Source organism: Zootoca vivipara, chromosome 12 (genome assembly GCF_965207765.1).
Source record: "Zootoca vivipara chromosome 12, rZooViv2.hap1.1, whole genome shotgun sequence".
NCBI lineage: Eukaryota > Metazoa > Chordata > Lepidosauria > Squamata > Lacertidae > Zootoca > Zootoca vivipara.
In genome coordinates this window covers 8,713,510-8,738,069 of record NC_142595.1, presented here as the reverse complement: position 1 = coordinate 8,738,069, position 24,560 = coordinate 8,713,510, and the positions used below count along the sequence as shown (strand labels likewise).

Sequence of the window (24,560 nt, the reverse complement as noted above, 5' to 3'; positions counted from 1 at the left end):
TTTAAAACTATTTGTATTTAATTTGTATATCACCCTTCATCCATAGATCTCAGGACGGTCCACAACATAAAAATACAAGATAAAAACACAAAATACGTAATAAAAGCACAGCACCACCACCCCAGTAAAATTAATGCAGTTTTTTTAAAAATGCCATTTAAAAAAGCTGTCCAGTTAATTATTGGACATGGAAAAGACTTTTTAATCCGTTAACTAAATGCCGCAACCTCTTTTTTCTTTTGAAGGTTGAAGATGACGATGAACTGGAATCTGGCGACCAAGGGGAGGAAGATGAAGGGGAGGATGAGGAAGACGACGAGGAAGATAATTAAGCTTTATTGTGTCAAATATGGGAATCCTGTACTGCATTATAAAAATAAATGTTGATGGCCTTGTGATGCAAAATACCTGGTTAAAGAAGCGGAAGGATCACTAGTCCTGAGTTTCTGATGTGAAGTTGAAAAATGCTTTGTAGCTGAAACAGAAGTCTCCCGTTTTAAGTTTTACACGCACATCCGAACCAAATTGTTAACACACTAGGAGCTGTTTTAGATGCTTTCCAGAAGCATTGGCGGTAACAGTTTGGTTAACCAAGCGTGTTGGCATTTGCATATGTTCCATGTGTTTGTCATTATCTAATTTGGATCTTCGGTGTGATTAAATGTGGTATGTATATGATTTAACATCTGTTGAATGAAATCATTGCTTCCTGTATTCAGCATGGAGAGAACTCAAATTATTACTGGAGTGTATGGGGACTGGCAAGTTAAGGGTTTTTTACCTTTTGGCTGCTTGTCGTGGGTTTTTGAGTGAGAGGAACTGTACAGCATTGAGTGCCTTGCACCTGAAATGGCTGCGTTCTGTACCTCAGAAGAAAAAGAGAAACCGAATCAACTTGGGAGGGATTTCCGTAGACAAATAGCAGCATTTGGTAGCATATTAAAGCAGATTTTTTTTATTCTTAGCAAAAACCCATGCAAAAGTTTTTAAGATGCTACCAGATTATCACGTTAAAAACAAGCCTTTTGTTCTATTATTAAAATCACATACTGATCAATTATAATTTATTGACTTTTGCGCCCAATAGGTAAGATTTTTTTAAAAAGAGAAATTAAGTGCAGTTGCTGCATCAACTTGCTGTTTTGGTAATAAAAATAGATGCTATAACTATTTAGTATTCATTTACTTGGTTTACTTCTGACTGCTTTAAATCATGTTTCTTGAATGCTGCTGTATTTGGAATAGTCTTAATTTTTTTTAGAAAAAGAAAAAGGTTGACTTGTTAAAATGCTATCAAACATAGCACCTATCAGGGAAACATGGCAAATTGGTAAAGATGTTTGCAAAATTTGTAGAGCTGTTTCTGTTCATTCCAATTATTGACTCAGCTTACAGAACAGTTACTTCTTAACTCTAAAGTAAGTAGGATTTAGGCCAATGCTATACAAAAAAATGTATTTTTAGATACTCTATTTTGTACTTACCAGTTTGTCAAGATACAGGTAACATAAGCTGAGTTGCAGCAAAATAAATTGGAATGCTACCTCGATATTGTAATCCCTCTTTGGAAATATGGATATTCCATGTGCAAAAGGCTTTCTGCTGTCCAACATGGGTTGCTTTTGGGTTTTTTTTAACCAATATATCTGCTTCTATGTGCAAGGAACAGGAAGGGTTGCATCCAGAGTGTCACAAAGCTGAGACTTCAATATTGCAAACTGCAGGAACTAGTTGCCCACAGAACTCAGTTAACTTCAGGGACTGAAGTTCAGCAGCCCTAATTCACAGTGGCAAGTTATGGTAGTTCCTAGGAAGCTTTTGTCAAGTCTTGTGTTGTAGCAGCTCTTCTGCTCCACAAGCAGTTGTCTTTCCCAGCCCTTTTTAACATTTCCCCCGAGGCCTCTTTTTAACTGGAATACTTTGTTAAAATGCATTCATTACTAGTAAGAGGTTGTGCAGAAGTTTTAAAGCTATATCATAGGAACAGAATTTGCAAGTGTATAATTGCATGCAAATTATACACGTCCCAAAGCGGTCTTCTAAATAATCATTTAATTTCAGATTACCACTCAAAGAATCTTCCTTGCCTCTGTGCAATTTGTCCAATTACAAAGGTGTAATCTGCCGTTCTGTAACATGCAAGAACAAAAATTAGAACCCAGCCGTGACAAATCCCTGAAACGAGATGTAATTTAGAGATGTAATTTTGAAATTTATTTACAAAATAACCTCTGAACTAAAGTCTTTAGTTCAGAGGTTATTTTGTAAATTTATGTCCTTATCTCATCTAGTCTTTTGAGAGGTTTATACCCATTATATTCTTTGAGTGGTGTTTAGTTTAAGTTCAGTATTTTTCACTAAATTACATCTCGTTTCAGAGATTTGTCACGGCTGGGTTCTAATTTTTGTTCTTCTTATATATTCCGTGACTGTCTTTTCCGCCAGATCTGTAACATGTGGCAGGGCATACTTCTTAAGACACCTACCCCATGCATTCCCCCCCCCCAAAAAAATAAGCAGTTCTATTTAACACAGGCGCCAGGCTGACTATGTAGCTTCCGCCATGGGGTTGTTTTATGTTGAGTTTAGGACATCTGACCCTGACCATCAGGGTGAGATTTAAAAGGAGGCAGATGGGGCTGGTCAAACCTGGGAAGATAGCTCATCTAGAAGGAAAACTCTGATCCTCAACCTCCCCTGCCTGTGGGATATCTTCAGGAGAAGAAAAGGCTAAGGAGTAAACCCTACACAAATCAGGAGTGGAGTCCTTAAGATGGTTGGATGGCGCCTTGTACGCCTCCTTCCATCAACTCCTGCAGCCAAGCTAGTGCCAAACATATCACTGTTTTCCTTTGGACCACATCAGCGATGCCTAGAGGGTGGTCTTACCCTCTGGGCAGCCCAGGACCTCCAGATGCGCTGCCCAGGCTTGTGCCTTGGGCAGCTGCCTAACGCAGCTATTTGACTTCACCCCTGTTGGCGCACTCCATTGTCTCTTGAGACAGGCACATGCCAACAACAGTTGGGGCAGAAATTCTCAAAAGTGGCAAGGCCACAAAACAGTGCTCCTGCTGAAAGGCCTGCACACTTTTTTTAGAGGTCTTTGCCCTATCCAGTGAAACACCAATTACCCGATTTCCCCTGGTCAACAGGTGGATTAGTTATCATGCCAAAATGAACAGAGCATTGAAAGGCTTATTGTGGCAATAGTATAAGAATGCACTCAAGTGTCTTTTGCTTTTTTATTATTATTATTTAGGAAAGACTGAAATTGCAAAACATCACCAATTTTTCACCGTGGGAGGACTAACCAGCACAGGAAATCAAAGGGCAATCAGGGATGAGATATATGTGGCTTTTCAGATGGGCACTGTGCCACTTTTCAAACTCCCTTCGGCTCCTGCCATGCTGTCCGGGATGATGGACATTGCCGTGTAACAGCAACTAGATGGCCCATCCTTGGCTAAATTAAATGTATAGTTCCCCATTGGGGTGTCCTTAAGAGAGAAAAATAGGAATAAATGGAAATTATGAATGGGTGGGAAATCTTGCTGTCAAATCATACGGAGGACAGACAGGAGGCAAGAGTCACACATTTTCCCTGCTACTGCCGTCATCATTCTGCACTTCCCTGTGTCAGGAATCCCATGTTTTTCGATGAAACAACATAGTACCGAGGGCAGAATTCCTTTCCCCGAGAACTCTAGCTCCCTATAGGTTTCTAGTGGTTAAGCTGTGATCTTGCGCTCCAAACCGTGAGCAAGGCCTGTTGAAATTGCAGAAGCCTGATGGGTGGCTGAGTAAGAAGGAATAGTGGTTAGCGGCAGAGCTTCATGGCTTGCATAGTTCTATTACTGAGAGAATTGGAATAAACAATGCAAATTTTCTCAAGTCGCATGCATAAGTTACAGAAGTGTCATTTGAACCTGTTTAATGGGCTTGCTCCGTTCCCCCTACATTTTCTCTGGAATCGGCTGCAAATCACACCGGAAATGCTCCTGGGTATTAGCTGTCTCTTCAGTACCAGAAGCCCAGTTATATATGGGCTGTTTTATAGAACCAGGATGCGTGGATTTCTGGTTAAGCATCCCCTCTGGGTTCTTTGGTGGTATGAGAGGTGGGGCGTGTTGTAGCTAGGCTGTCTAGAGGAGACTCTCTCGTAATCACTGGGTAGTCACTTCCTCGGGTCTCTGAATCGGGTCCCAAGGGCTTGGCGTGAGTGAATGCAGCAGGAATGCTACTGGGCCGGGCCGGCAAGTAGCTTGGAGTGTGGATCTTCAGAAAAGTAAATGGTGATGTGGCTCCAAGGAGGTCTACTCTTACACCCGGCTTCATCGTGCTGGATGCCGGAACGTTTGGGGCCTTCATTGCCAACATGTCTGTTTGCCTTCTGGGGGTTTTTGCCATTGTGTGGAGCCATTGGCTGGGCTGTGAAGAAAATGCAAGAATTGTGAACATGCTGGACTGAACCTTTTGTGGTGAGAGTTGCCAACCAATAGAAGCCAACTTGCTCAAACCAACTGGCTCATCAAATCAAGAGTTTGCATATTACCAGTTGGCTACAGCACGGCGCTGATAACACCCAAGGTTGCAGGTTCAAGCCTCATAGGGGACAGTTACATATTCCTGCATTGCAAGGGGTTGGACTAGATGATCCGCAGGGTCCCTCTAAACTACAGTTCTATGATTCCATGATGCAGCCTCAATACAGATGCCTGTTGAAAGCAAACGAGCCAAGGAAATGGGAGCTGTGAAACTGAAAAGTCCCCCAGCACAAGGGTTGCCTCTGCCACGAACTCACTTAGATGGACTTAGGCAAGCTACTCATCTCTCAGCCTTAGCCTACATTTGCAATGGGTGGTAATGTTGATCTGCCTTACAAATAGAATTGCCCAATATTGTAATATATGACTTAAAATCACTCATTGAAGGAGAGAAAGGCCATCTTTAATATAGAGATCTACACTGGCTCCCAATACGTTTCCGAGCACAATTCAAAGTGTTGGTACTGACCTTTAAAGCCCTACACGGCCTCGGTCCTGTATACCTGAAGGAGCGTCTCCACCCCCATCATTCAGCCCGGACACTGAGGTCCAGTACCGAGGGCCTTCTGGCAGTTCCCTCATTGCGAGAAGTGAGGTTACAGGGAACCAGACAGAGGGCCTTCTCGGTAGTGGCACCCGCCCTGTGGAACGCCCTCCCAGCAGATGTCAAGGCAATAAGCAACTATTTTACTTTTAGAAGATAACTGAAGGCGGCCCTATTTAGGGACGTTTTTAATGTTTGATGCTGTACTGTTTTTAATATTCGGTTGGAAGCCGCCCAGAGTGGCTGGGGAAACCCAGCCAGATGGGCAGGGTATAAATATTATTATTGTTATTATTATTATATATCTTTAATTCTGCGTGGCAGTAAACACACCAGAAGTAAAATGGCCTCTTGCATAAGTAAGACATTTAACAACCTCCCTGATTATTAAGTTTCCTTTAATCCTGCAGCCCTTTGTCTACCCTTCTCATACACTGGGGTTTGGGGCTGTTGGGACGAAAATGCTCTCTGCCTGTTCTGCTGAGGTATTCTGGAATACAGATAGAATCTACCTATCCCAGCTTACATACCCCGAGTATATAACACTTCTCAGATGTACGGATCCAGGCCACTCTTGCAGCTAGGAGCAAAGGATAAGGATCTGCTCCAAAGCATCACTGCGGTTTGAAAGAATTCGTCACTGAGTATTATTACCTCAAGAATTTTTCAGCACGTTTTTAGTGCGTTGTAATCAACCTAAACTTCCCACAAGGTCGAAACAAAATAAAAAAAAAATTTCTTTCCAATAGCACCTTAGAGACCAACTAAGTTTGTCATTTTTTATTTTGTTTTGACTATGCCAGACTAACACGGCTACCTACCTGTTCCCACAAGGTGGCACTGTGTTACTGAGAATACGCTACAATTTTAAGAGCTGTGAAAATGCAGTAACTTCTCTTTCCAGCACTGCCTTCAATACTGTTCCAAATCACACTGTGTGGCTTGTGGTTCGGGAAATGCCGCCAGCAATTGCTGGATGCAGTGCAACACTGAGCGGCTGTAGGCATTACAGATGCAGGAAAACAGCCCTCACAACTTGCGCTTTTCACCACGCTTATCTGCCCTGTCTGAAATACTAAGTACCTCGTACCTACGGGACCGCCTCTCCTGGTATGCCCCACAGAGGATCTCACGGCCCGCAAATAATAACATCTTGGAGGTCCCAAGCCTCAAGGAGATTAGACTGGTCTCGACCAGGGCCAGGGCCTTTTTGATCGTGGCCCCGGCCTGGTGGAACGCTCTGTTGCAAGAGACCAGGGCCCTGCGGGATTTGACATCTTTCCGCAGGGCCTGAAAGACAGAGGTGTTCTGCCAGGCCTTTGGTCGTGGTTCAGCCTGACTCCCCCTCCCCGTTCATAAGAACTTGCATGAAAGTGGCCTCCCAATTTTTCTCACAGGCCCATATAAGTTCAGTACAAACAGCTAGGCCTGGTGAGCATTTAAGGTCCCCAACCCTAATCTGCGGGTTGCCATCTGATTGGATTTTATTCTGATCTGATTTTAGGATGTATTTTAATTGATTGCCCGATTTTATGTTAATATGTTAATACATTTGATGTTAGCCGCTCTGAGCCTGGTTTTGCCCGGGGAGGGCGGGGTATAAATAATAATAATAATAATAATAATAATAATAATAATAATAATAATTATTATTATTATTATTATTATTATTATTATGGCCCTCTCAGCAGGGCTTGCTCCCAAGGCTTGCATGCTTCCCTCTGGGAAGAGGTTAAAAGTCTTACTTCGGATTTGCTCAAATACGCCTAGCCCTGTGTAACATTTGAATTTGGAACACATGACTCCCCCCCCAAAAAAAAACCTGGAAAATTTAGTTTGCCCCTCACAGAACCCTTGACAAACTACAGTTCCCAGATTATTGGCAGGGGAGTCAATAGCTTTATGGATGGTGTTTATCCAGCCATTGTGTGTTCAAATTCCCTTCACAGGGCAGCAATGGCTACTTTTTTGTTTTTCAGGTTGAAAATCTTCCCAGGCTTGCCTTGTTTCCAGGTAGCTGTGGGGGCCCCAACACCTGCCCTCAGTGCTTCATTATTAGGGATGCCATCACAATTTTATATCCTGCGCATCACATTATAAATCAGAACACAGTTCTGAGCCCCGTTGATTGTTTTGTCTTATTGGTAATTTTCAGTGCAGGTGAAATAATAAATCAGGAGCCTTACATTTTTTTTTAAAAAAAGTCACCTGTTTAGGAATCTTACAGGTGTATGTAGTTACGAGAAGTGATTTAGAAACAGGAAGTTGGACCCAAATCTCAACTTGCTTGATTTCCCCCAACCAGACGTGAGGGCAGCTGAGCAAATATTAAAACAGCGAGGAAGGGATGGCTGTTGCTGTGAAACACACAGGGAGCATTCAGCAAAGTTTTACTCACAGAAGACCCACTGAAATCAGCAGAGCTTGCTTAGTGATGTTCATTCGCTTCAGTGGGTCTACTTTGAGTAAAACTTAGTTGAGTGCCGCCTCCGCAGGGGCCTGTTCTGGTGGCACGGACATTATTTTCTCACTTTCTGAGACACACACACACACACGCCCTTCTCTCTTTCTAATTTCGCCTTCCTCCTCATCCAGGAGGCTAGCAAGGGAGGGACAGATCCTGCTCGATGCGTGACCCCTTTTTAAAGCAGGCCAAAGAGCAACGCGCCACATTAAGCCCTCAGGTTGCCCATCCCTGGGCGAGACAAAAACAAGTTTATGGGTAAATTACCAGTCTCTGGAACGTGCAGCGACTTGCCCAGTAGCCTAGGCTACCGCTGCTGTCACTGCTGTCTGCAAAAGGCAGGCGAGCTCCACTCTGTAGGGGAGAGACAGAGGAACAGAAAAGTCAGGATTCATGCCGCCTTCTCGAGATGGATCTGGCATGATGTCTAAAATCTGCAAAACAAGGTACTAGTCCTCATTTTCCCTCTCTGAGTTTTGGAAAGAAACATCAGTGCTCTCAGATGGCTGCCCCGAGCAGGTGAACGGTATATATCTTTAATGAACATTGGCTTCAATATGTAAGATAGCAGACTTTCATTTCTTTAGGAAAGGGTTGGGCAGATTTTCTGAAGGGGAGTTTGGAGATTAGCAAACACTTACACAAAGCTGTTGCGGCAGGATCACCTGTGGGAAAGCGGAAGAACAAAAATAAGGAGTGGTCAACCTTCTTTCCCTTTTCTGTCCTGCTAATACGCGGGTGAAATGGGCAGGGTGAGAAAATGAAAAACAACTGCGCAATCCAAGCCCTGGTCAGGAGAACCGTAGGGGGGCGATGGGGCGGCAAAACCACTGTCAAGTCTGGTTCCTCCCAGGGAGGAAGGTGGAGAAGCAGGCAAAAGACTGCTCTGGGCTGTGCCAACTTAGAGCTGGTGTAGCAACTGGTCTGTTTATCAGCTCCATCTGGTACGCAGGCTGAGACCCTACCTGCCCGCGGACTGTCTGGCCAGAGTGGTGCATGCTCTAGTTATCTCCCGCTTGGACTATTGCAATGCGCTCTATGTGGGGCTACCTTTGAAGGTGACCCGGAAACTACAACTAACCCAGAATGCGGCAGCTAGGCTGGTGACTGGGAGCGGCCGCCGAGACCACATAACATTGGCTCCCAGTACGTTTCCGAGCACAATTCAAAGTGTTGGTGCTGACCTTTAAAGCCCTAAACGGCCTCGGTCCAGTATACCTGAAGGAGCGTCTCCACCCCCATCGTTCTGCCCGGACACTGAGGTCCAGCGCCGAGGGTCTTCTGGTGGTTCCCTCACTACGAGAAGCCAGGTTACAGGGAACCAGGCAGAGGGCCTTCTCGGTAGTGGCACCCACCCTGTGGAATGCCCTCCCACCAGAGTTCAAAGAGAACAACAATTACCAGACCTTTAGAAGGCATCTCAAGGCAGCCCTGTTTAGGGAAGCTTTTAATGTTTGATGTCTGTATTTTAATGTTTTGTTGGGAGCCGCCCAGAGTGGCTGGGGGAACCCAGCCAGATGGACGGGGTATAAATAATATATTGTTGTTGTTGTTGTTATTATTATTATTATTATTATTATTATTATTATTATTATTATTATCCCACTGCTTCAAGTCATGGAAGTGCAGTTGGCATGGGATCCAGTGGGTCCCAAGCCAGCTCAGCGCTCCCCCTCCTCCTCCAGGATGCCCCATTTGTCCTCCAGCCAACAGTGCTTCTGCCCACCTTAACTTTTTGCAGGCGGAACGGGTAGCTCCCTGCTGGGGAAGACCTCTGCCCTGAATAAATAAATCCCACATTTCCAGAAGTCCATTGGCACCTCAAGGTCCATCATTGTCAGGTGAACACAGACAATTGGGGAGACCTATTGTGGGTGGCACTGTGGTCTAAACCACTGACCTCTTGGGCTTGCCGATCAGAAGGTCGGTGGTTCAAATCCCCGCAACGGGGTGAGCTTCCGTTGGTCGGTTCCAGCTCCTAGCAGTTCGAAAGCACATCAAAGTGCAAGTAGATAAATAGGTACCACTCCGGCGGGAAGGTAAACGGGGCTTCAGTACGCTGCTCTGGTTTGACAGAAACGGCTTAGTCATGCTGGCCACATGACCCAGAAACTGTACGCTGGCTCCCTCGGCCAGTAAAGCGAGATGAGCACCGCAACGCCAGAGTTGTTCGCCACTGGACTTAACTGTCAGGGGTCCTTTACCTTTAATACTGCCTCAGTTTTCGGTTTCTGCACCACAAGGGGGTATTTGTACCTACCGCTTCCTAAATAGACCGAAATGCTGCTTTATTTACCCACTGCCCCATTGTATTTTGTGTGTAATTTGTTATTTTATGTATTTATGCATCGTTTCCACACACACCTATCTCAGGGTGAGGGGGGTAAAAGATATAGCCAAAACAGATAAAACACAAGCAGAAAACCGTAACTTGAGGAAGAGGCGGGCAGACTTATCGGCAAAACAGTTCTGTATGTATGATCTGAACAGTATCTTGGAATAGATTGCAAAATTCCAATTTTATTTCATTCCAAACTAGCAGCGATTGGTGTAAGAGATTCATTATACCTGCTGCGGGAAAGGTTTGTAGCTGTTGATTCTTGAGACCTATTGAAGGACAAGGGAAGGGAAGGTTATTTTTATATGTCTAGACTCTAGGTGCACATGTAAAAATAATGCCTGTGTGATTATTTGCAGTTGTTGTTTTTTGCAACACATACACTCTATTTCTGGACTTACTTTCAGAGAGGCACGAGTTTTAATTCCTATTTCCTTACACAGCAGGTCACAATAGTGTTTTAAAGTCCCTTTGAAGCAGCTAGTGGCTGCCTTCAGAAGGGAAGCAATGTTTTGCATAGTTTTAAGCTCTGGGGTTAATGGACTATACATCATTTCGCTGCTTTATTGCTGAAGGCCGGCAGTCCTCCTGAATGACAATGGTCTGGCCAGCATGGGAGGTGGAAAAAGCTTGAATGGATCAAAGAAAGGCTAAATTTTTGCTATGCAGTTTAACTTATGCATAATTAGGATATAGGAGGCACTGTTTCCCTTGATGAAGTGCAATTATACTTGAAACATGTTTCACAACATCTCTTTTGATGTTGACCTCCGTGTTTCGTTTAGTGCATATTAAAATTAAATACATTAAAATTGAATTTTAATGTATTTAATTGCTTCATCGATTAATTTTAATTAAAATTTTAATTTTAATTAAAGTGCATGTTAATTTTAACACAACAACAGCTGCTGCTGAACTTTGCACTTACCAGTTTTGAATAGTGAGCCCCGTGGTCTGAAACGGGATAGGTTGCCACAATCTGCCCAAGAAATAGAAACACAATATATAATCACAAATTTATTGCAATATGTGGTGATCATTAGGGACAGTGCTATTTTTCTAGAAAAGGAGGTGCCTGAACTCACCCTAAAAACCTCCCTCATTCTCTTAGAATGGCAATGGCGCCCACCTGAGAGGGGCCGAAATAGAGTTCCAGCTGAAAAAAAGCCCTGATTAGGGGCATCCAACATGCCCAAGGGATTTTGGAATATCTGATGCACCTGGAAAGGGACAGCTGAGCCATTTTTTAAAAACCAATTAAATGTAAGGAAATTAAGGCTGTTTGATGCGTCGTTCAATCCATTTAATCTGGATTTACCCTTTTTGAGAGAAGTTCAATAAGCAGAAACAAAAAACCTGTAGCTAATTTTTTCATTTCCAAAGGAAGACCCCTTTCTTGCAGATACAGTCGTACCTTGGAAGTCAAACAGAATCTGTTCCAGAAGTCCGTTCGACTTCCAAAATGTTCGGAAACCCAAACGCAGCTTCTGATTGGCTGCAGGAAACTCGGAAGCAGTGGAAGGCCCGTCACGTGTTCGGCTTCCGAAAATCGTTCGAAAACTGGAACACTCACTTCCGGGTTCCGATCATTCGGGAGCCAATATGGAAGCCAAGGCGTTTGAGATCTAAAGTACAACTGTATACATTATCATCTTATTAATACTTTGCCTGTGTTACGTAAAGCGTAGACTGCTGTTCCTGTTAAGGACTTTTAACGATTTCCTACCAACACCGGCCCTACCATTAGGCAGTGTGAAGCAGATCCCACACGCAGGAAATGCTGGGGGAGGTGGGCACATATACCTTGCGGCTTGCCCTGTACCCCCCAAGTTAGTCTGCTGCCCTCAGGAAGATGATGTCCTGTTGTCAACAGGACAATAAAATAATCAGTGATGTTTATTGACAGGTCGATAATTAAAAAACTTGGTGGCGTGAGTAAATTTTTATTCTGAAAGTGTGGCTCGGAGAAAAACAGTTTGAGCACCACTGGCATAATGTCTAATCACCCATCTCAGAGTCCTACTTGCAAGCAAGCATGCTACAGGCGCATACCTGCCAAGTTGCTGTCAGAGAAATAAGGGACCGGGCCGGAAGTAGCAGACCGGAAGTAGCGCTGCCGCCATTTTGGAACTGGGCGGAGCATGCTCAGAAGTGACTTTTGATGCTGCTTTACCCAGTTTCAAAATGGCTGTCGCACCAGAAGTCGCACTGCAGCCATTTTGGAACTGGGCAGAGCAGCATCAAAAGTCGTTTCTGAGCATGCTCCGCCCAGTTCCAAAATAGCCGCCGTGCCAGAATAAACCGGGGAAAAAGAAAAAAAATCCGTTTTTTCAGCTAGGAACAGCTGGAAAAACAGGGATTTCCCTGGGAATACGGGAGACTTGGCAGCTATGTACAGGCGTTGAACTGAAGCATCCCCAGCCCTTCCTCCAATGCTTGATCATAAAAAGGTAAAGGTAAAGGACCCCTGGACGGTTAAGTCCAGTCGCAGACGACTCTGGGGTTGTGGCACTTTCAGGCTGAGGGGCCACTGTTTGTCCACAGACAGCATTCCAGGTCATGTGGCCAGCATAGCTAAACCGCTTCTGGCACAATGGAAGCCAGAGTGCACGGAAACGCCGTTTACCTTCCCGCCCCAGCGATACCTATTTATCTACTTGCACTGGTGTGCTTTCGAACTGCTAGGTGGGCAGGAGCTAGGACAGAGCAACGGGAGCTCACTCCGTCGCAGGGATTCGAACCACCAACCTTCCAATCGGCAAGCATAAGAGGTTCAGTGGTTTACCAGGGATCAGCAAACTTTTTCAGCAGGGGGCCGGGCCACGGTCCCTCAGCCCTTGGGGGGCGGACGGCGGACTATATTCTGAAGAAAAAAAATGAACGAATTCCTATGCCCCACAAATAACCCAGAGATGCATTTTAAATAAAAGGACACATTCTACTCATGTAAAAACACGCTGATTCCTGGACCGTCTGTGGTCCGGATTTAGAAGGCGCTTGGGCCACATCTGGCCCCCGGGCCTTAGTTTGCCTACCCATAGTTTAGACCACAATGCCACTCGATTCCCTTGGCTTGATCATTAGGACATATAGGAATCGCAGAGGAAGCTGCCACATTGCTCAAGTATTGACTGGCAGCAGCTCTCCAGGGTTCTGACTGAAGTTTCTCCAAGCCCTAACTAGAGATGCTGGGGACTGAAGACCTGGGGAATACTCACCGCAGGAGAAAGGATAATTCCGAGGAGAAAATGCAGGTCTGCGTGTTTCATCATTGCGAGGGGCTGCCAACGAAAGAGCAAAGCAGTATTTTGCCATTTCAGTTGCTACCGAAGAAGCCTGTTCATTGGGCTCAAGATTCTGGGTCTGAGGTTAAGGGGAGACTTGAGCTCTTCCTTTTGCCCCCTGTTCAATATCACCAAGTGAAATATTTGTAGGAGGGGAGTATATCTGGGTGGCACTCTTTCTACCTGGGAGAGCATTCTGCTGTTTGCCCCTCCACAACAGACACACTTGCAGTCAGAACTGATGTAGCCTATTTGTTTACAGTGGTACCTCGGTTTAAGTACACAATTGGTTCTGGAAGTCTGTACTTAACCTGAAGCGTACTTAACCTGAAGCGAACTTTCCCATTGAAAGTAATGGAAAGTGGATTAATCCGTTCCAGACAGTCCGTGGAGTACTTAAACTGAAGCGTACTTAACCTGAAGCGAACTTTCCCATTGAAAGTAATGGAAAGTGGATTAATCCGTTCCAGACGGGTCCGCGGAGTACTCAACCTGAAGCGTACTTAACCTGAAGTATGAGTGTAATTGGTTCTGGAAGTCCGTACTTAACCTGAAGCGTACTTAACCTGAAATGAACTTTCCCACTGAAAGTAATGGAAAGTGGATTAATCCGTTCCAGACGGGTCCGTGGAGTACTTAAACTGAAAGTACTCAAACCGAAGCATACTTAAACCGAGGTATGACTGTATTTTGTAACACAAGGAAATCTTGAACGAAAACTGATTTATTTATTTTTAAAGGAAGAAGTGATGTAGCCTGGCAAGAATAGCTGTTTACTGTTCCTGTTCCTAGAAGGAACTTGGCACTTGGGGTTTTAAACCTACCAAAAACATCTATTTAATATTTGCCAGTGCTTGTAAATGTGATTGCTTGTCAGACAGTCGAACCAGTCAGGCAAAGTGGTTTAAATAGGTGTGTGTGTGTTAATGCTTTATGGGTAGAAAAGCAAGATATCGATAGATTACTTACTTCGCTGTGGGCCGACATTGGGTAAACAATAATGTCTGCTATACAATCATAATCAGACTGTTTTGCCTGCGTTAGCCACAAAAGAGGAGCAAATGCCTGTGGGGAAACCAGCAAATAGGACCTGAGAACTAAGGGGAAACTTTCCCCTCTCTGGGTTCCTAGAAACTGGTATTCAGAAGTGTTGCTGCCTTTGGCCTTCCAGGAAGGAACTAATTTGTGCAATTTCCATATGTCTAACATACAATGCACCTGACCAAGTTGCTCAACATCTCTTCCCTTTGTGGACCACCTTACTAAGAGACATTTGCAAACATGTTTTTAGATGGAGCAGAATATGGGGCAGTGCCCGAATCTCAAACCCTTTAATCTCTTGGGGATAGCTCTGTTCACCAAGCAGCATTCTGGCAGACGAAAGTGTACAAAAGAAACCCCCTTTATTAGAGTCGGGCTGCACAAAAAATAAAGTTGGTGTCATGTTAGCAGTCAAGACCTCTCAGTACCGGGCCCCCCAGGAAAACCCCTAAATATAAGTACTTAATTTTTAAATCCCCTGTTATTTTGTGAATGTTACAGGAGGCAATGGAATGTAGGAGAGTGACTCTCTGTCTTACAACTTTGATTCCCCAACCCAACCCATTTTACCACTGCAACTTTAGACAAATGCTTTGTCACATCTTGTTTAAAATATGATAGGTTCATTACCGGAGGCCGCATAAAATGGCTTCGGAGACCAAAACCAGCTTTTGGGTCACCTGTTGGCATTACTATCCTAGGACCAAGCATTTTGATATGGTCAATAAAAGGTAACGGTAAAGGACACCTGACAGTTAAGTCCAGTCGCAGACGACTCTGGGGTTGTGGCGCTCATCTCACTTTACAGGCCGAGGGAGCTGGCGTTTGTCTGCAGACACAGTTTTTCCGGGTCATGTGGCCAGCATGACTAAGCCACTTTTGGCACAACGGAACACTGAAACCAGAGCAGAGCATGGAAACGGCGTTTACCTTCCCGCCGGAGTGGTACCTATTTATCTACTTGCACTTCGACGTGCTTTCGAACTGCTAGGTTGGCAGGAGCTGGGACCAAGCAACCGGAGCTCACCCAGTAACGGGAATTTGAACCGCTGATCTCCTAATCGGCAAGTCTGAGAGACTCAGTGGTTTAGACCACAGCACTACCCACATCCCGTAATATAAATGTTAGTGTTAAGTAAATAAAAACCCAGTGTATATCCAGGGGAATACATTAACATACATACATGCATCCATGCATAATTTTACTTGTATGTCGCCTTTCCAAAGTTCAAACCATGCTCAAGGCGGCCTACAACATTGAAAATACATAACTACTGCATAAAAAAAGTACTCATATATAATAAATGAAATGTTTAAAAATACACAACCAAACTGAACAATTTCCACACAAATCACAGCAAAATCTAAAATAAAGAAACAAAAAACAACAACAACGCCAATAGCAGCGACACACACCCAACAAAATTCGTGCAAACAATTGATATAACACTATCAACATACACACATAGAACCACAGAGCTGCAAGGGAACCTGAGGGTCATGTAGTCCAACCCCCTTCAATGCAGGAATATTTTGTCCAACGTGGGGCTCAAACCCACAAACCTGAGATTAAGAGTCTCATGCTCTACCAACTGAGCTACTCCAGTTTCACATCTTTGCCAGGAAGCGACTCAGTATCACATGTACAAGGTACAGGTGTGTGTAGACAGAAATATAGAAGCAAAATCAGATCATCCGTCCATTTAGCTCATTATGGTCTGCACTGACTGACATGTTAGAAACTCAGCTTTAAGTTCTGTAAGATGCAGCAGCACTGGAGAGAGAAAAGAGTGTCACAGAGCTGCTACGAACACAAGGCTTCCTTTCTAGTGTGCAAACAAAATTTAGTACAATAACCGAATCTGTGCTTACCAAGTGCATCTCTTCCACGGACCCTCAGCAAGGCAGAGTTCTCTTCCCAAAAACTGTCCTCAAACAGATGCACAACATGTTTTCGCCAAGACTCTTGAATTATATTGTTGTTGCAGCTATTGCTGTTGGCCGGGGCAAGGGGTGTGGGGGGGAACGGGACCCAGCCAATGCGAAGGGCACGTTTAAGCGCTTAAAAATAGCCAAACAACTACCCTAACTCTAACCACAGTATCCCTCATGTAAGGAAGTGTATAATTATCTCCCTGTTTGTTAGAGGTGCACTTTCTTATGTCTGCAGATCAGGATCAAACTGAAGCCCTTCTGAGTGGTAGGGAAATCAGCAATGACTCAAAACATGAAATCCCAGGCTGCTGTCCTAATGCAGACTCACCTGGTCATATTTAGACTCCATGGTTTGTTGCATTAAAAGGTGGATACTAATCTGAGTGCTCCTATTCAGTGCTCCAGTCTTCCTCTCGTTCTGTCCTCCGGGGTATTCTAACGTTTTAGGAGCCCTTATTATTTTCCAACTAGCACTTATTGTCTATGACTCCTGTGGGCTACCTCATTGCTCCGGTCTTCTTGTTTTTATTCCTGCTTTGCCTTTATGCCTCCTTTGGTTTTAAAAATAGGTATATTGCTTGTCTGAGTGCATCTGGATACCACCCTCTCTCTACTTTTTTGCTCAGCGCCCCATTTTGGCTCCAGTCCTGTCAGCACAAAGTTCACTGTTGGAGAGAGAGTGACAAAAACTCACCTGCAACAAAATGCTGCAGTGCAGTTGCTGCCCCAAAGCTCTGGGGAGCACCAGGATGACAAAGCCAGCTGCTATGCATAGATCACTTCTGCTTATGCCCCAAGCCTATCAGGAATGCTTTATTTCCACATTCTCTCCCTGTTTTCCACCCCCCCTATCAATCAATCAATCAATGCTCTTTGCCTACGCTCAGTCCACTTCTTGTTGGGCTGTTGCAGGGGATGCCCATTTGGTTCTTTTACCCAAAATATTTTTTGTACTTCTGCAAACCTTCAAGTTGTCCCCAAGCCTGCCGAGCCTTGAGACCTTCCTCTTGCCTATGGATCAGCACTTGGAGAATGCTGGTAGTGTGTGTGTGTGTGTGTGTGTGTGTGTGTGTGTGTGTGTGTGTGTGTGTGACGTGTCTTAGCCTGTGATTATTTATTTGCAAAGTATTTGATAATTATACTTCTTCCTGGGTGTGCTTTTCTGTCATTGCAAAAGTTTTAATTGTCTAAAATTACCTTCTTCTTTCTATGCCCAGGCATGGTGGACAATTTTCTAGACATGGGTGGATTTCATATTTGAATCATTGGATTGAATTAAAAAAAGAGGTGTGCCCCTACCGCTACCCCATGATTAAATTTGAAAAACTTTTTTTTTTGACGTAGTAAAATCTTTGTGTCCTGTGAGTGGTTTTGATAACTCCACTTAACTTCTCACCACCACCCTCTTTGAGCTTGTCTTGACATCGGGCCAAGTTTACATTGGGCCATACTCGTTGCGATATTAATGGTGTTGATGCAATTAAAATGTGCATTGTTTTAAAATGTAAACAGCAGCTATGGGAGCAAGGGAGCAAATGGACCACTGGGCAGGGGCGTAGCCAGGATCAAAATTAGGGGGGGCAAGGGGTGGGGCCAAGGCACGGGGGGAGGGGCCACAGTGGGGCAAGGAAAGCCATGGTCGTTCAGGGGCGAGGGGGTGCCAGGATCAGCCCGAAATCGGGCTGCTCTGACCCCCTCCTCCCCCTCCGCGATCGGCAGGGGCGAGGGGGCGCCAGGATCAGCCCGAAATCGGGCGGCTCCTACCCCCTCCTCCCCCTCCGCGATCAGCAGGGGCGAGGGGGTGCCAGGATCAGCCTGAAATCGGGCTGTTCCGATCCCCTCCTCCCCCTCCGTGATCGCCGGGGCGGGTGGAGGGAAAGCTGGCTTTCCCTCCACCCGCCCCGCAGCCAGCAAGGGAGAAGGGAGACGTCCCTTCTAGCCGGCTGGCTGTGGGTCAGGTGGAGGGAAAACTCCAGAGCCACGCAAAGCGTTTGGCTGGCTTTCCCTCCACCCGCCCCACAGCCAGCCAGGGAGAAGGGGGACGGCACCGGGTGGCGGAGGGCAGCGGGGCAGGCTGGGCAGCGGCCCTGCTTCTAGGGGGGGCAACTGCCCCCTCCTGCCCCCCCCAAGCCCATGCCACTGGGAGGGGAAGCTTCACACACACACACACAACCACTGCAGTCCAAAAATTTCCCCCCCTCCAGCTGCTATTTACATTGGGTGGGAAGGCCCTGTTGGCACAAGAAATTCCACCTGTCACAAGTGCTGGGAACTGGTGTGATTGCACCCATGTGCATGCCTGTTTACCAGGAAGAATAATACCTCTCTTCTTTCCGTTGGTGTTTACTCATTGTCACTATCACTTTTACCTGTGGGCACGTCCTCTTCTGCCATTGGCCAGAGATTCCTTTCTTAAGATTTGAAGTGAGGAGAAAGGTTACGGTTCACCTCTCTCCCGAGGTTGATGCATTAACTTCCTGGTCTCCTAACAGCACAGTTTGCTGAGTCAGAGAGGTAAGCCACACCTGTGACTTTAGCTATGCAGGGAGTGCTTTGACAGAGGCGTTCTTGTCAGCTCAAAGCATCCTTCTAACCTAATTGTTGTTTTGTTCACGTATATGGAGAGAGAGGTAGGTGAAAGGGCTGCTTAGCTCCGGATGCTCAGTTTCCATCCAAGGGCAGCCAAGTCCTTGATTTATTTGTTTCCTCTGCGAGCTCTCTGTTTACTTTTTAAGTCCTTGCAGGAAGTCGGAGCTAAAATAGGTGCAGCTATTTGGGAGTGTGTAATTGCCATTTGGGCAGCCTGCATTCCTGCTGTGTCTCTTGGGTGGGAAAAGGGTTCTGCTTCCCCTTTGGCCACCGAGGCGCTTCTCCTGGCCAGGCGAGGAGAAGAGTGACTTTTCCTGTCTCCCCGGGGGTCAGTCTTTGCGCCACAGGTCTCCTCCGTTCCTGCCTAGGAGCATTCTGCAGCCATGCTGAAGCAGATCCTGGCAGACATGTACGTGGACCCGGAGCTCCTGGCAGAGCTGAGCGAGGAGCAGAAGCAAATCTTGTTCTTCAAGATGAGGCAGGAGCAGATCAGAAGGTGGAAGGAAAGAGAAGTCCCGGTTACTTCGCCACAGCTGGCAGTGAAGAAAGGTCAGTCAACAAGCGGCTCTGTTTGGTGCGTGGGCATTTGAGATCTAGTGGGAAGAAAATGAGCTGTTGTTGTTGTTATTTGTTATTAAGATTTCTATTGTGCCCTTCAAGCAAGTTTTCAGGTGAAGCTTTGGGGTAGGGTGTAATAAAGTACTTCCCTACAGATGGAGGTTAATACCAAGCATTATATGGAAGTCTTTTGATCACTAATAATCATAAGAAGCCTATTATGCAGGTCAATAGTACTATTATTCCTAAATTTGAGAGGGGAGAAGTCTGTGTGGATGGAGGGGGAAGGAAGGCTGAGAGAGAGAGAGAGAGAGAGAGAGAGAGACAGACAGACAGACAGACAGACAGACAGACAGACAGACAGAGCCGCAGTTACCTGAGGCCACCTGGTGAGATCATTGCAGAGGTGAGATTTGAGGTGAGGTCTTTCGCTCTCTCCTCAGTCACTATGCTTCACTGTTGTTGTCGTTTAGTCGTTTAGTCATGTCCGCCTCTTCGTGACCCCATGGACCAGAGCACGCCAGGCACTCCTGTCTACCACTGCCTCCTGCAGTTTGGTCAAACTCAAGTTTGTAGCTTCGAAAACACTGTCCAACCATCTCGTCCTCTGTCTTCCCCTTCTCCTTGTGCCCTCCATCTTTCCCAACATCAGGGTCTTTTCCAGGGAGTCTTCTCTTCTCATGAGGTGGCCAAAGTATTGGAGCCTCAGCTTCAGGATCTGCCCTTCCAGTGAGCACTCAGGGCTGATTTCCTTCAGAATGGATCGGTTTGATCTTCTTGCAGTCCATGGGACTCTCAGGAGTCTCCTCCAGCACCATAATTCAAAAGCATCAATTCTTTGGCGATCAGCCTTCTTTATGGTCCAGCTCTCACTTCCATACATCACTACTGGGAAAACCATATATTTAACTATACGGACCTTTGTAGGCAAGGTGATGTCTCTGCTTTTTAAGATGCTGTCTAGGTTTGTCATTGCTTTTCTCCCAAGAAGCAGGTGTCTTTTAATTTCGAGACTGCTGTCACCATCCGCAGTGATCATGGAGCCCAAGAAAGTAAAAGATACATTAAATACACAAGCATCAGGCTGTTCAGTAAATTTATTTTGAAGTGGGTCAGGTAGGTCCAGTTCCTAGTAGATCACTCATAGGGAGAAAATCCTCAGCTGTCACACACAGCTCTCCTTTCTCATGGAAATGAAGCAACTCTGCCTAACTTTCCCCCTTTGTTTTTGTTGTTATTTGTTAAATTTCTGTACCTCCCTTCTCCGAAGATCACAGGGCAGTTGACAATATAAAAACACAAAAACACATAACATAATAACAAACAAAAGCGATACCCACACACACAGTCTAAAAGGCCATAGATTGTTTACCAATTAGCCAAAGGCCTGGTTGAAGAGGAATGTTTTCACCAGGCGCCTAAAGGTATGCTACATAGGTGCCAGCCGAGCCTCCCTGGGGAGAGCATTCCACAAACAGGGAACCACCACAAAAAAGGCCCCGCTCTCATGTTGCCACCCTCCAAGCCTCTCATGGAGGAGGCACACAAAGAAGGACCTCAGATGTCCAGGTCAGTTCATATAGAGACAGGCAGTCCTTGAGATATTGCAGTCCTGACCCATTTATGGCTTTATAGGTTGGCACCAGCACTTTGAACTGGGCCCAGAAACAAAATGGAAGCCATTGCAGTCGTCGTCCCACCACCACCACCTGGCAATTAATATCTACTCTGAGTAAAACTACCACCCTTGGTATCTCAGTGGAGCTGATTCTGAAGACCTCCCAGGGTGGCTTACAATAAATGGAATCCAAGTACCGTAACAGGAATACAATTGTGTTTGTGTCAAAGCATCAGATCAATAACAGTAATAAGGGTGTGTTTCATTGGAGGAACCGGAAATCCCAGTGATGAAAGCATAAATCAGCCATACCATAGGCTCTCATTCTCCACTTGGCAAGCTTCCTTATGATAACTGCAAACCTGCAAGCTACCACATCCAAACAAACGTGGGCCTATTTATTTACAGTGGTACCTCGGTTTAAGTACACAATTGGTTCCAGAAGTCCGTACTTAACCTGAAGCGAACTTTCCCATTGAAAGCAATGGAAAGTGGATTAATCTGTTCCAGACGGTCCGCGGAGTACTTAAACTGAAGCGTACTTAACCTGAAGTGAACTATCCCATTGAAAGTAATGGAAAGTGGATTAATCCGTTCCAGACGGTCCACGGAGTACTCAACCTGAAGCGTACTTAACCCGAAGTATAAGTGTAATTGGTTCTGGAAGTCCGTACTTAACCTGAAGCGTACTTAACCTGAAGCGAACTTTCCCATTGAAAGTAATGGAAAGTGGATTAATCCATTCCAGACGAGTCCGTGGAGTACTTAAACTGAAAGTACTCAAACCGAAGTGTACTTAAACCCGAGGTATGACTGTACATTGCTGGGAGATTACTGTGGAAACTGTTTGCATGAAACACACAACGTCATAATCAGCCACTCAGAAGTAAACCTGGTGTGTTCTGGTCAAAGGAACTGGGATAACTAAGGAGCTGGAGAGTCGCAGACCCCCCAGTTTATAGAATAAGATCACTGGTGCATTTAACCTAGGGTTGTCTGTTCTGCCAGCCCATCTCAGCAGAAGACAGAGGCAGGTCTTTCCCAGGCCTGTTAAATGAAATTTTTAACTGGCTGCTAGGGACTGAAAATGGGCTTTCATTATGCCAGCCATGCGCTCTGACAATAAGCTATGAAAACCCACACTCCATCATGGGTTGTGCTGGGATGAAGTCTGTGCAGTAAGGACTGGACTGGGTCACACGCCCCTTCTCATGGGGCCTTCCTACTGAACCTTGTTTCTTGTTTTGCAGTCCATGGGAAATCCGTTCAGTGGAAGCTCGGAGCAGACGGTGACGTCTGGGTGTGGGTGATGGGCGAGCATTCCCTGGACAAGCCATATGACCAGCTCTGCAGTGACCTCCTTGCTGAAAAAGTGAAGCAGCAGTCGCTTCAAGAAGCAGGGGCGAAAAGGTTGGTATGGCTTTCCAAACATTCAGAACAATACTTAAAAATCTGGCGCAACCGGTCGGGCTGGCTGGTTTTTCCTGACAGACGAAGGGATCAGGCACTGACTAGTACAAACCGGGAACCGCTTGGTTCAGGTGAAAGATTCTGCAAACCATATTTGCCTTTTAAAGACCTGCCTTTGTCAATTTATGCTGTGTGAGTGTGAAATCCAGTTCCAAATGCACTTCTCTTGCCTACTCAAAATATTAATAGTGTTAAAAGGTTGTTGTTTGGGGGGGGAGGGGGAGCAAGGATCCCCTAAACTCCTGGCTGCTAGATGCTCCCCATAATTCCTGAATTTTGTAAAAGTTAGAATGAATGAAGGTTTGATTAAATTGTGCCAAATTCTGCTGGGTCCAGTTCATGTTGGCATAGTTAGTTGAGTGTGGGTCATTGGAGGAACAAAGCTAATAATGGTCTCAGCATTAACCCATCAAGGAAGTCTTTAGGAAGAGGAAGACTATGTCAGACAAGGAGGGGTAGGTCCTGCAGCTATGTGTTAGTAGGTCAGTGATTGCGAACCTATGACATGCGTGTCAAACGTGACACGCAGATCCCTCACTGCTGGCACGTGCCCCATTGGCCCATTCGTGCTATTGTTGTTTCCCCCCCCCATTTGTTCTCCCGCTCCTCCTACAGCTTGTCTCCGCTACAGCTTGTCTCTGCTGTTAAAACCCGGGTCCCTTTGTTGTTGTTGTTGTTGTTGCTGCTGGTAGCCAGAGATTGGTTTTTTAACCCTTTCTGTGCTGTTTTTTCTGGCGCTTTGGCAGACTATGTCGGTGCTGCGTGTTAGTTCCAGCGAAGGTATTATTCGTCATTTATTTCTGTTCTCTTTCCCCCCCAAAAAGCGCAGCAGCTTCGGGGCACACCCCCCCCAAAGCAAAGCAGCTTTTGCACCCCCCCCAAAAAAACCTCCAACAGCTCCCCCAAACCTCCAGCAGCTCCCCCAAAAAAGCTCAACGACTCTGGGCACTTTGTGATAAATAAGAGGTTTTTGGTTTGGTTTGGTTAAATAATTAGTTTTTAGTTTATTAAATACAGTTATATATTAGAATTATACATTTTTGTTATTTAAACTATAAATATCATGAAATTGTGGGTTTTTTTCTCGAAGTGACACACCACCCGAGTTATGCTTGGTTTTTTGGCGAATTTTGACACACCAAGCTCAAAAGGTTGCCCATCACTGTAGTAGGTGGTGACAAAAGGGTTTTAAGCAGGGGTCAGCAAACCTTTTCAGCAGGGGGCTGGTCCACTGTCCCTCAGACCTTGTGGGGGGCTGGACTATATTTTGGGAAGAAGAAAAAAGAATGAATTCCTATGCCCTACAAATAACCCAGAGATGTGTTTTAAATAAAAGTACACATTCTGCTCATGTAAAAACACCAGGCAGGCCCCACAAATAACCCAGAGATGCATTTCAAATAAAAGGACACATTCTACTCATGTAAAAACACACTGATTCCGTCTGCGGGCCGGATTGAGAAGGCGATTGGGCCAGATCCGGCCCCTGGGCCTTAGTTTGCCTACCCATGGTTTTAATAAGATTGTAGGAATTCCTTTTGGATTATGTAACTGAACAGAAAAAAATGTCAGTTTTGCAAGCTGGAGTGGGGAGCCAGAGCATGAGGCAGGGTATCTGTTTTATGCAGCGGAGAGGGTCAGACATGATGTCTGGTGTCTCTTGAAGTCTGAGGCTGGAAGGAACCGGACCCTCTTGGGATGTGGATGCTCTGCACACACCCCATCAAGGCACAGGTATACATATATATGTGCCAAGAAACCATATGTCATAAAGACACCACAGTTTCCGCTGTGCCTCATTGTCCCCCAAGGGAACACAGACCCTGGCAAGCATGCCTGGTACCCCTGATACCTCTGCACCGCTTGGAGACTGGGGTGGAGTTTAACAAAAGAAGTAACAGGGAAATAGTGTAGTTCTGAGTATGGCTGTCAGTTTCAAGACCTTTATTCCCACTAGCAGAATGGCCATCCTGCATGACATAGGAACCTAGCAAACCAGACCAATCTAGCTTAATGCTGTCTGCACCGACTGGTCACAGCACTCCAGGGTTTCAGGCAGGGATGTCTGGAGATGCCAGGGTTTGAACTGAAGGGAGGGGTTTGCCAATTGTGTTATTGAGCTAGATCTGATCCTATAGTTTGCATTGCTTGCATTGTATGATTTCTGACTGTATG

At 45.5% G+C, this 24,560-nt stretch overlaps 3 protein-coding genes across 14 annotated transcripts in view; 2 read left to right on the top strand and 1 right to left on the bottom strand.

Moving 5' to 3' along the window:
• USO1 (USO1 vesicle transport factor) overlaps window positions 1-1,549 on the top strand; it is a 47,844-nt gene extending 46,295 nt beyond the window's left edge. For all 4 annotated transcript variants that reach the window (XM_035136580.3, XM_035136578.3, XM_060282253.2 and 1 more), the window contains one exon: window positions 246-1,549. In XM_035136580.3, coding sequence (XP_034992471.1) covers window positions 246-332 — 87 coding nt within the window. In that variant the 3' untranslated portion in view covers window positions 333-1,549. The remainder of the gene's footprint in view (window positions 1-245) is intronic.
• LOC118095373 (uncharacterized) lies at window positions 245-18,647 on the bottom strand. Of its 5 annotated transcripts, none has more exons than XM_088656202.1 (7): window positions 18,520-18,647; window positions 13,109-13,171; window positions 10,819-10,869; window positions 10,121-10,159; window positions 8,194-8,217; window positions 7,820-7,906; window positions 245-4,428 (listed from the first exon to the last, which is right to left on the bottom strand). In XM_088656202.1, exons 2-7 carry the CDS (start codon window positions 13,160-13,162, stop codon window positions 4,081-4,083), a joined length of 603 nt encoding a protein of 200 aa, XP_088512328.1. In that variant the 5' UTR covers window positions 13,163-13,171; window positions 18,520-18,647; the 3' UTR covers window positions 245-4,080. The 5 variants fall into 5 exon arrangements, with proteins under 5 accessions (XP_088512328.1, XP_060138244.2, XP_088512327.1 ...); XM_060282261.2 differs by lacking the exon at window positions 18,520-18,647 and adding an exon at window positions 16,088-16,990; XM_088656201.1 differs by lacking the exon at window positions 18,520-18,647 and adding an exon at window positions 14,144-14,208.
• SH2D4A (SH2 domain containing 4A) overlaps window positions 7,864-24,560 on the top strand; it is a 46,608-nt gene continuing 29,911 nt past the window's right edge. The window contains exons 1-3 of one of the 5 annotated variants that reach the window (XM_088656190.1): window positions 7,864-7,998; window positions 19,073-19,288; window positions 22,166-22,325. In XM_088656190.1, coding sequence (XP_088512316.1) covers window positions 19,123-19,288; window positions 22,166-22,325 — 326 coding nt within the window. In that variant the 5' untranslated portion in view covers window positions 7,864-7,998; window positions 19,073-19,122. The other 4 variants (XM_088656193.1, XM_088656192.1, XM_088656191.1 and 1 more) reach the window with 4 other exon arrangements.